The sequence below is a fragment of the Lynx rufus genome, unplaced genomic scaffold (assembly GCF_022079265.1).
Source record: "Lynx rufus isolate CCGP_SWC_20201006 ecotype Redwood Valley unplaced genomic scaffold, mLynRuf1.p SCAF_6, whole genome shotgun sequence".
Taxonomy (NCBI): domain Eukaryota; kingdom Metazoa; phylum Chordata; class Mammalia; order Carnivora; family Felidae; genus Lynx; species Lynx rufus.
In genome coordinates, this window is record NW_025814878.1 from 24216570 (window position 1) to 24228767 (window position 12198).

Below are 12198 nucleotides of genomic sequence, written 5' to 3' on the forward strand. Positions count from 1 at the left end.
GGTACTGATGATGTAAAAATAAAGGCACTTAAAAAAGTCAGTTCTACATTTTAAAGAATGAATTTCAATTATGCCTAGCCGCCAGTTCCAGATTACACCTGAGTGTTGCTCTTAACTTTCTTGTCACCTCCTTAATGAGAAGCATTCCATACTTTCAGAATACTCCAGGCAAAAAGTGTATTGCATACCCTGTAGCTTCTAGTTTTTTTCCCACCCAGAATTTTTCTTTCTGTTCAGAATCCACGTGGAGCTTTAAGCTGAGGTGATCACCACCATGTTGTTTCCCTCTTGATTATCATTAATATCCAGGCCTCAGTGGGGACAATTCCCTTTGGCCGGGACAAGGTTGGGATTTTTCAAAGGAAGTGCTTCCTGAGAACCTTAAGTTTTTTACCCTAATTCAACTAAAGGCTAACTAACCACAGTTTGGCTTGGCTGCTTTAGCTTTGGGGTTTTCCTCGTTTCAACCCTATGGGGAATCCCACCCAAAATCCCCTTTTTTTCAGTCTTTGGGTGTTCCTCCTCATTCGCACCTGGGTAAGAGGCCCAGAGGTGGCTAGTGGGCTAATAGGTAGGGTGCAAGTGGAAGTGAGTCTTCACTCTGCTCTATACCCATGCCCGTTTCTCCATTAGTTAGGAAGAAAAAGTTACTTAATCTCTCTTTCGAAGATAGTTCCTTAACAGTTCTTTTTATTTTTTTTTAAGATGGATTTTAAAAATGTATTGAAATATGGTTGACATGCAATGTTATGTTAGTTTCAGGTGTACAGCATAGTGATTTGACAGTTCTGTGCATTATTCAGTGCTCACCACAGTATGTGTAGTCACTGATACTTCTTCAGGTTTAACCTGGGTCTTTAAAGTCCGTGATGCCATAATGTCCTGAGAAGTGTAAATAATGGTGAACATTTCTGAAGGACCGCTATTTCCTAGGCTCTCTCGGGACTACTTTCACATGGTTTATATTCTCAGCAACCTTACGAAGCACGTACTATTTCCCCCATTTTTCAGATAAGGAAAAATCTGAGGTTTCAGATAAGGAAAAGCTGAGGTTTAGAGAAGTTATATAACATGTTCAAGTTCACAGAGCTAGCAAGGGGGCAGAGCCAGGAATTTAACCTAGTCAGCTGGTTCACATAAATTATAGTATTTTTGGCAGGATCCAGGTTGTTTGACCCACACAAGTGATTGGGAGAATTCTCAATCTAAAATTGACTCATCATATCTAATTCTGAATTTTCCCCTCCCTGCTTCTGCTCCCTGCTCAGTGATTCTGGGTTCTAGTATATTCTCATATTAATTTCCCTGGCACCTAATTTGTAGCCTTTCTCTTACTTTATACCAGCACCATTTGGTCTTTCCTTCCTTTCCACCGCTGGCAAATTACAGACTTGATTGCTTCATATGGATGGAATCAAGCTTTCTAGAAACAACATTAAGTACAAATTATGAATATATTAGATACTCTCCTTTCTAAGGAATTGGACTTTGGACTGAAATTGTCCAAAGCCAATTTTTGGGAATTTTGGAATACTTTTTTAAAAACTTTTTTGGCTTATTCTGTCTCTGAACTAATCTTCCAGAAGGAGAGTTTATAATTGCTGTTTTCTTTCTAGAACACATCAAAATTAAATTAGAGAATGTTATCAAAATTAAATTAGAGAACGTTTTCAAAATGTCCCCTTTTGGGATCTACTCTTGCTGTAAGTTTGGGAAGGCCCATTGCATGAGGATTTTTGTTTATATTTGTATGGAACTGCTTATATAAAGACTCCTGCCCCACCCTGTTCGTTTCCTACAGACATCATACGATGGAAAAATCTTATGTGATTTTATTTTGAACGCTTGTTAAAGAATTACTATTCCTGTGTGAGAAAAGAGAGAGGAGGGAAGGAAAGAGAGAGGTTTAGAATAGTCTATTGGCACTAGGAGATTTTGTCCTCTTTATACATAACTTCCTAACACTTCGTCCCCCCAATTCGAATTTTATATTATGTTCCTCTTTTAAAATGAAAATTCTTTACTTTCTTTATTAGATATTGAACCTCTCAGTTGCATGAGGGAATGAAGGGAAGGCTTTGGTGGAGGGTCCTTGAGCATTTTAGGTTATAGGGTCCTTCAAGAGTTGTATTTGGAAGATTGGTAAAAAATACACACACACACACACACACACACACACACACACACGTATATAAAATGTAGCTAATATTTCTTAAATCTAGAATTATTCCTCTCATTTCTTTCAACTGACCCAGAAAAGTTCAAAGGTATATATTTTCATTTTAAAAACTCTTTTTCTTTTTAAGTTTTTGAAAGTTGATCATATGTGAAATATACATTTTTTGGTTTGTTACTGCATTATTCACCTCTGCGGGATATCCGTGTCGTCCCCGCTCCCCTTTTCTGACAGATTGTTGACCAAAGGCCAGAACGCCTTGGTGGAGCTGCAGACGCAACGGCCGGTGGCGCTGGAGCTGTACAAAGACTTTAAGGAGCTGGGGAGGTTCATGCTGCGCTACGGCGGCTCCACCATCGCCGCGGGCGTGGTCACCGAGGTACCGTGAGGGTGGTTACCTGTCGTGGCGTCTCTTCTTTACCTGCTTTGTGAGAATGCTCACTGAGACTTTATGGCTTAAGGGGGACACAGTTAATGGTATTAGAACAAGATTTTAAAATTTATGTTAAAGTCTTTTTATGTGATGGCAAGAAAATGTGTGGTTTTAGAACTTTTCACAGTGAGACTTCCAAACTATCTTCCCCATGAGTGATATTCCTCAAAATTAAGGTAACTTTTGGGACGCCTGGGGTTGGCTTAGTCGGTTCAGTGTCCGATTCTTGATTTCGGCTCAGGTCATGATCCCAGGGTTCATAAGATCGAGTCCCCACGTGGGGCTCTGCGCCGGCATCGCGGAACCTGCTTGGGATTCTCTCTCTCCCCCTGTCTCTGCCCTTCCCTTGCTTACACATGCTCTCTCTCTGTCTCTCTGTCTCAAAAATAAATAAACATTTATTAAAAATTAAAGTAAATTCGGGGCACCTGGGTGGCTCAGTGGATTAAGCATCTGACTTTGGCTGAGGTCACAATCTCACTGTTTGTGAGTTTGAGCCCCGCGTTGGGTCTTTGCTAACACCTCAGAGCCTGGAGCCTGCTTCAGATTCTTTGTCTCCCCCCATCTCTGCCCCCCTCCTACTCCTTCACTGTCTCTCAAATAAATAAATGTTAAAAAAATTTTTTTAATTAAATTTGTTGAAAAATAGATTTGAAACTATGCAATCCAAATTATGAGAATACAGACTTTAAGAGTCCAATGAATTTGGGGGAAGTGATTTCATTTAATAGAAGAGCCATCATTATTGTTTTTTTCTTTAAATAACTGGTTCTCAGTGTTCTTTGAAATGATCCATTCAGAAAGTTCAATTAATGTTAATGAAAGGGACCTATTGTATAATGTAAGGTGCAGTTGAGTTTTGGAGAAAATAGCCAGAAGTGGACCAGAGAACTTCAGTAATTTAAATGTTCTTCCACACAATCATGATTAATGTAAATCTTAGGAATATTATTTTTTTAAAGGGAACTTCATTACTTCATTTGATCGTTTTCCGCATGAAAGTTATTCACTTCATCGAACGGAGTGTCTACTTTGAACATGGGGCTTTATGTTGCATCCAAATCCAGTTATACTTGCATCCCGCAAAAGGCTTTGGAGTCCAGCTGCCCAAGTTTGTTACTACTCCACTGACTCTTAGCAGCACAAGCACATTTCTCCTTCAGTTTATTCACCTGTAAAAATGGGGTACAGGAACCTACCTCCCAGCGTCGTGAAGTGAAGGTCTACACAAAACACTTGGCACCGTAATAGGCATTCAGTAAATGTTATCTAATGCACTGTCAGCAATGTGACACGTAATCCATCAAAGCATTCTTTCTAAAAGAGCATTCTAGAAATAAGACACAGTGTCTTGTGGAACATAATGGAGAGATTGTAGTAAATCTCAGAAATAGCATGACTGGGGAAGGGGAAAAGTTGCAGGAAAAAAGAAAAGTTTCATCTTGATATAATGATTATTTCACTGTCATTTTCCTTTTGTTATTGTTCTTAAAATGTGAATGAATAAATTATAGCGCCTTTTTTTGTTTTTTTCTTTTACAGATAAAAGAATGATGGGTCAGAATTTCTACCATGTTTCCAAATGCAGTGAAATAGCTAACCTCTGTTTTAAAGAATCCAGTTGTTCAGTTAAAGGAACAATGTCCAATTGACATTTTTTTAAATGAGAGAGAAACTTAAAATGATATAATCAACTACAAAGAAGTATTAATCAGCACTCCTGCAAAAATTTCAAGTTGCCAAATGGCAAAGAAAGGCTAATATTGCACTTTCATTTAAGAAAACAACTTTCCCTTTGAAATGTTAGTGAATGGATTTACTTTGCTGAGGTTTATGGAAACTATCAGAAATATGTATTAGAAGACGTTCAGTCATCATGAAATGAACTCTACTTCCAGCCAAACCACAAAATGTTTACAGTGTTCTCTCTTGATTTTCAACTCTCCTGCGCACATTTTGATGGAAAATAAACTAAATTGGTTGTTGAGGTAGTTAATATTTGACCTGAGCAATTTTTTTTTTAGTTAACTCTAAGAAAAGATTTGCTGAAAGTTATAAAAGAGGTATTTTGTGTTGAGCATAAGAATGTTCTTCCTCCAACAATGAACTTTTGAAAGCTTGGTTTGGAATTAGTGGAACTGTCCCTGTAGGTAACCAAGAGATTATTTAAGGTGTAAAGCCAGCTAATAAATTGCCTTAGTTTGAGCATAACAGCAGATCGTGTTTTGTTTCTTAGAGTCTGTTTATGAGGTTCTCTACCACTCTTGCTAAAAATGACTTGGGGATTTTATGGGCTCTTTTTCACCTAAGTTTCCCGACTCACATGAATTCCTTTTTTTTTTTTTTTTTTCCCTAACAGATTAAATTTCAACTCCTCCATTTCTAGCCATAAATTTATTTCTCCTGTTCTCTGTTTTAGAATTACATACATGATGACTTTATCTTGCATACTTTATAGACTGTAAATCCCCTGTGAGTAAAGTCATGTTTTTCTTTAAAGTTGCAACAGCAAACTCCGAGGTAAATTTAGTCAATGGGTATTTGTTGTGCTGCCTCCTGAGTATAAGTCGCTTTAGGGTAGAATTCATCCTCAGCTGGGCCTGGGACTCTGATCTGATGGACTGTATGATAAACCTTTTTATTGGGAAATAGTGTGATTTGTATATTGGTGGCTTACCTTGTACGACAACATTTCTTTTATTCTGTGGAAGAATAACATCCATGTGCTAAAATGTACAGAGTGTAGATGTGCTGCTGGGTGAATGATCAGAGCGAACACACCCATATAGTACATTTCTTTACTGAAGAGTGTTTGAGTAGTTGTCACTCCAGTGTAAACTTGCTAAGCTAAGAAAGTGTTTTATTTATGCATTATAGTAATCAGGAATTTAACAGATAGATCTGGCAAAAACCTAACTTAAAGTGATGTAAACCAAAAAGAAAGACTAGCGGTAGCCAGACATTGACTCCATCTAGATGGAGCAGCTCAATGTCAGCAAAGACTCATTCATCTATACTCGCCTTCTCCAGTGTTGGCTTTTCCCTCTGACTCTGTTCAGAACCCCCTGCAATTCCACACCTGGATCCGCAGAGCCTTCATCAAGGTCAAGGGCAGGTTTAAAGAGCATTTGTTTTCCAGAAGTTCTGGAAACAGCTCACCACTGACTATAATTGAGTTTAATTTCTTTGCTTGGGGCACTCTTGTAGTTGGGTGTGAAGTGGATATCACGCACAGCACATGGCTGAGAATCATGGGAGGGTTGGATGGAAACTCAGGGTGATTTTAGGCAGGAGAAATGGATTGGGACTGGGCAGGGGTGAGGCCAGAACAAGAGACGTCCACTCAGTGTTGTATAAGGCCTTGATAGAATTAACTGTTAAGAATTTAGCATCGGGGCGCCTGGGTGGTGCAGTCGGTTAAGCGTCCGGCTTCGGCTCAGGTCATGATGTCACAGCTTGGGAGTTCGAGCCCTGTGTCGGGCTCTGTGCTGACAGCTCAGCGCCTGGAGCCTGCTTCCGATTCTGTGTCTCCCTCTCTCTCTCTGCCCCTCCCCCACTCATGCTCTGTCTCTCTCTGTCTCAGAAATAAATAAACATTAAAAAAAAAAAGTTTAGCATCAAAAAATAGTAGCAGCAGTAGTAGAAATGAGTGTTTATTTCTCCCTTCTTAAATTGTGATAAAGTGCAGTCTTATTTGCATTATGTGTACAATTGATTGTTGTTTAAGGGGGTGGAGACATTAAGGGGACCCACCCAGCGTGGGAGAGGTGTGGTGGCAGTAGGAGGTTGAGGTTAAGTGACGAATAGCAAGCATACACAAGCTTGGCTTTGGTGGAAATCTTCCCCCTGAAACTTCCATCCATACTACTAACAGTGCATCCATTTTGGGGCACTTTTGCTTCCCGTGCTGCTTTTCTTCTTCCTATTTATGGTTTCTCTGTTTCTGCACACAAGTGGCTTCTTTGTTCTCTGATCTCAGCTCTTTGTGAATCTCCACCGCTCAATTGCCTGTAGAATAACCGGCCTTTAAAACATGATAGATCCATATTTTGACTTGTTAGTGTTTTTTCCATAGATTCATTATTTACAACAGTATTTGAGCCCTTCTATTTTGAGAGGTATTTTATAAAACAATTTCTAGACATAGACTTTTTTTTCTTCTATGGATATGCAGATGAAAAATTACTTTAACCGTTGTTAAAATGTAATCTTTCACTTTATAAAATTTGTAAAATACAGAAAAGTGGAGGGAAGAATAAAATTCACCCATAGTTCCATTGCCTAAATATTGCTGCTGCCAATATTTTGATACATTTCTTTTCTGCCTCTAGCACATATTTTTTTTTATTTATTTTGAGAGAGAGTGCATGTGTGTGCACCCCTATTTTTTAATGTAGTTTTGATCATTACTCAAGATCTTTTTATTTTATAGTGCAATCAAGATTTTTCAATAGAAGTATTAGTAGCTTTTAATAAATGATGTAAAGGGGCACCTGGGTAGCTGAGTTGCTTGACCTTCCAACTCTTGATTTCAACTCAGGTCGTGATCCCAGGGTTGTGGGATCGAGCTCCCATCAGGCTCTGTGCTGAGTGTGGAGCTTGCTTGGGATCCTCTCTGTCTCTCCTTCTGCCCCTCTCCCCTACTCTTGCTTCTCTCTCTTAAAAAAAAAAAAAAAAAAAAAAAAAGATGTAAAAATACAGTCATTTGAATGTCCCCAGCACATTCCTGATTTGTAGGAATTCATCAGGATTACATGGCTAAAACACATACACACAAACCTTCCAGATAAGAAGACCCAATAAAAATTACTGGGTCATCACTTTCCACTTTTCCTCTAAAATACCCATAGAAATACGTGAATGGAAAAACATTCCTTCCTTCCTTCCTCAACATGAGCCTGCCATATTCTAGGCACAGGAGAGAGCCCTGGAGCACAGGTCTTCTTAGGGCTGACAGCCCAGCCCAGGGGGTTCTCTGAAGAATTAATATGGAAGCATCTAGCAAGAACGTACCTTAAGGACAATGCAGAGGGACTCGGTGAGGAGGGGAGCCATTATGATTCTGTTGAATCTAAGTAATTCAACTTGGAAATCACAGTCTCCCTCCTGCAAAATTAAAAATTAGCGGGGGGGGGGTGCAGAGAGGGAGGCAGGTTTTGCTTTGGCAAAATCACCCAAGAGGGCAGCTTTTGGCCTCCAAACTAGCAACATTTTAAAATCCCACCAACAGTGAAAACCATTCTTTAGAATCCACCTACCTCCAGTAAGAAGAGCCACACCGATGAGCATCTTAACAGTGGGACCAGAGCTGCCACAAGGCAGCAGAACCACGTGCTGACGGGAGCGATGGGGTCCAGGGGCAAGATGAACCCAACAGAAACCCTTGATGGAGCCACTGAAAGCCCTTCTGTATCAGAGGTCTTAGGAAAAGTAGAATTGTTGAATAATTTACAGTCTGGTTCTTTGAAAATGCCAAAGCTATTCAAGATTTTAAAAATAAACATTAGGGATGAGATGAGGCATATAACTACATGATGAGGACTAGTGGAAAGACTGCATGTAACATGAGGTTCAGCTCCCGCGTACCAGCTCATTGTCACTTTCCAGGGAACCCGTGGGCTCTGATTACAGTAGGTAGGATTGCTGCGTGCTTTCATGGACCTTGTCCCTGTCCTTGGAATCCTTTCATGGCTGCAATTTCATATTTCATTTGTATAATTCGTCATTTTCTCCTATTGAAATGTCGGTCCCAAGAGGAAAGAGACCTTTTCTGTTTTGCCTACCACTATTTTTCAGCAACTGGAACAGTCCCTAGCACGTACGACTGTTGAGTGAGTGCAAGAATTAATGCCGGTGGCAGCAGATGACTGCTTTCCATTTCCTTATGTGTGTAGTGACCGAAAATTACAAGCTTTTATTTCTATTCTAATGCTGTGTGTGCAGACGGCTCTTTTTATAGTGAAGGAAAGAGAAAGAAAAGCAAACTTCAGCACTGCTTCTGTCTGTCCTCTTGTCATTAAACCACAGCCCCACTTTGGAGTCTTTCCTGACCTGGGGTGAGCCTCTTGAGCTGCGGAGATTGAAATGTGCTTGCGTTTCAGAATGCGGACAAGAAATCAACTAGCTGCCAGAGATTCTACCAGGACGCAAATGGACTGTGAGGTGGCTGAGGGCACGTAATACGCTCTTGCTTTCTAACACTGGGCTCCGATAGATTTCTTTCAAAGATGATTGTGAAACACAGCATGAGGGCTGTGGAAAAATCAGCCCTACATGTAGAGTAGTGTTCTGAGCAGCTGGAGGCAAAGACCTTTCAGGTGCGTCCTAACAAACACGAGTTTTCTTGAACTGCTGCAGGGTGTCTCAGCAGGAGATTTTGCTGAGTTGAGGAAGGAATCAGGATAGGCTGGAAGAGACTGCATAGGAACCGACCTAAATCATAACAGCAACATCCAAATACTCGCTGAAGACTGAAAACAGGTGATCATTGTAAGTTTGATGACCTGTAAGTTTTCCTTCGGAGCCACTCCTAGAACACAGATAGATGAAAATGGTGGACAGAGAGACCCCAAGATTGCACGTGATGAGAGCACACCATTTTTGTGCAAAACATCACAAAGGGATCACAACCACATTTTTCTGTCAAAACGTTGACTTTTCTAAGATTAAAACAAATCTTGGGAATAAAGCAAACCTCCCCCAAAAATGTCATCTTCAAAGAAACGAAAAATTAACCCCAGTCTTTTGTGGAGCACCACATTTTAGAAGACAAAGCCAAATGTGTAAAACTTTTAGAGGGGCTGTAGGCCACTAATTTCATTATTGATTTAAAAAAAATTTTTTTTAACGTTTATTTATTTTTGAGACAGAGACAGAGCATGAATGGGGGAGGGTCAGAGAGAGAAGGAGACACAGAATCCGAAACAGGCTCCAGGATCTGAGCTGTCAGCACAGAGCCCGACGCGGGGCTCAAGCTCGCGGACCGCGAGATCATGACCTGAGCCGAAGTCGGACGCTCAACCGACTGAGCCACCCAGGCGGTGGTGTTCAGAGGTGAAGGTAAGGAGTCCTTGTGGGAGGGGGTGGAGAAGTGGGGAGGCAGGATATACAATACTCAGGTCACAGATGTAGTTCAAAACTTCCGGGAAGTCATAGTAGAAGAATCTGCATCAAGCATATGTTGGTGCCCATCATTTGTTGATGTCATCAGTCAAAGACCACCAGGACACGACTAGTCAAAATGACCGATGCTGGCTGCAGCAAGAGAGGCCATCCACCATGGAGACTAGGTGCTTCTTAGTAAGAAGGGGTACAGAGGGGCTTGTTAGAGAGTTGGGCACACCTAGGTAATTTTGGGGAGGGCTCGAGTGAGCAAGGGTTTCTTCTGGACTTGGTGGCTGTCAGAAAGTGGAAGTAATTCTGCAACTGGGTACCCTTTGAGGGAGGGGCAATGGCTGCAAGTAAAGCAACAGCAGTCACTCAAGTTAGCCACAGGAGGGAGTCGTTGAGTCGTTTTTATGGTTTGCACAGTGCTTTTCGCTCAGCAGTTATAGGATCTCACTTCAGGATCACAGTGACCTTGTCTGATGTCAGAGATTTAGGAATTGTTAATGTTTGATAGAAGAACACCATGGCCTACCCAAGATGGCCAAGCCAGCTTTCAGCTCTCAGACGCAGCTTTTTCCTTACTTGGAAACCACTTAAATAGGTAGAAATAATAGTGTAAGACAGAACAAACAAGTCAATTAAATTATGCCTCCAATATAGGGGCAGGAGGTAGCGTGTGGCCTTTGTAATATCAATTCGGTACCCCATTAACTGGGTTTAATTTTGTGATTCTCAGAGCAGTGTTCTCGTGCTGGAGAAGAGACACATTTTCACTTTATCAGGCTTCTATTTTCCTCCATATAGTCACATGATACAATATTATAGTAGAGAGACTTGAGCCCATTAAAAGGCTGCAGAACCAGGAGAGGGGAGAAGGAGGGGGCAGAGAGGAGAGTGTCTTCTGGTCACGGTTCTTGTGGAGACAGAAGGATGGTGGGGTCCTCAACAGGTATTGCCTCTGCCTGGAATTACCCACTTCTTGTCTGCCTGTTAACTTCCTCCCTGTCCTTCCTTATCCACCTCCGAAGTCCCGTCCTCTGGTCCCTTCACTGAACTCAGGTGGAGCTCTCCATTCCCCGCCCTGGGTTTCTGCCAAGCCTAGTGCCCGCCTTCGGGGTACCCACGCGCTACTCCATTGTGACTTGCTTCGTGCTCTGTCTCCCCTAGACGAAGGTGAGAGAGAGAACTGGAAGGTACCCGTATCTTCCCCTATGGCATCTGGAGATGCTTACGTAACAAACACACCGTGTACTTCTTGGTACTGCGGCCCACCTGGGTGGTTCAGAGTTCCAAAAGCACTCGAGAGGATCGTGGAAAATCAGGGAATAATTCCAAAAAGAACAATTTGTTGCCTATGAGGTGAAAATTACCCTGTCGCCTTCTGAAGTATTCTAGAACTACTGATGTTCAGAATATTGCACACCTCGTGTTCATAATTTTGTCAGTGGAACTTAAAGCCTTGAGTCCTCTATTCTCGCTGTGCAGGCCCTGGCGCTAGAGCAACCGCTGGGGTGCGGCGGGGGCAGTTGCTGCCAGTGGAAGGACACTTGGATGCAATCCAGGGGTCTGGGCTCGGCGGGACGAGCACTGCAGAGCAGGTGGACCAGTCCGCAGGATTCGGGAGCAGGTCACATGCAGAGGTACAGTGAGGCAGGTGGAACCACAAGGGAGTAGAGTCTCTACTCCTAGGCTTGGGTATCGGATTTTAGTCTCCTTAAGGGAAACAGGCAAGAGACGATTGGTCCTGAGTTTCAAGGGAAGGGCATGAAGACCCATTAGTGCTCAGGCCGAAGTGAGGCTGAATGCCGTGTCCTCAGGAAGTGTCTCCCGCTTCACCTGCGCTCTGGTTCCAGAGTCAGGCCTGTGGCTGAGCGGCACGTGGGGATCAATGCTTGCCGTGTAGACAGGAAGGGGCTGCTAGGACAGAGGGAGAAGGGAAGTGAAGGGCCAGGGCACTATGCCCAAATGGACCAGGTCAAGCTTGAATGACAAGTGGCACAAAGATGCACCAGCTAAAGCTAACTTCATGTCTGCTCTGAAGCTGGGCCGATTTCTGTGAGAAGTTCTGAGGAGCACCAAGTGTGCGTTACAAGTACTGGGGCCGGCTTCTCGCACTATTCTGCTCCTCTGTGTCAGAAAATTCCACCCCCCCACCCGGTGTCCTTGGAAAGTCCCTCCTGTTTAAAAGATCTCCCTTAGGTAGTCCTCTAATTAGAATCTTTTGGATTATTGCAAACTATACAAAAAGACAAAAACCTTGATTAAGCAATCCACATTAGTCTCCGTTGTTTCTGTCACACAATCAGATCTTTTTCTCAATAGCTTGGGTGAGAGATATCTCAGTGAAGTGGGGGAGGGGAAGGGAGGGTGATGCATATTTTTGAGCATGACGTGCTTAGGAGAAAGAAGGGTGGGCTTCTAGAAGGTTCGGAAGGAGCAAACAAGACACTGGAAGCTGAGTGGGGGAATCAGGGACACAAGC

At 42.3% G+C, this 12198-nt stretch overlaps 1 protein-coding gene across 3 annotated transcripts in view; it reads left to right on the top strand.

The window, feature by feature from the left end:
• The window catches only part of HBS1L (HBS1 like translational GTPase), an 86847-nt gene extending 82022 nt beyond the window's left edge, over positions 1-4825 (top strand). For all 3 annotated transcript variants that reach the window (XM_047101645.1, XM_047101648.1, XM_047101647.1), the window contains 2 exons: positions 2411-2555; positions 4152-4825. In XM_047101645.1, the coding sequence (XP_046957601.1) occupies positions 2411-2555; positions 4152-4163 (157 nt within the window). In that variant the 3' untranslated portion in view covers positions 4164-4825. The remainder of the gene's footprint in view (positions 1-2410; positions 2556-4151) is intronic.
• Positions 4826-12198: the final 7373 nt, after the last annotated feature.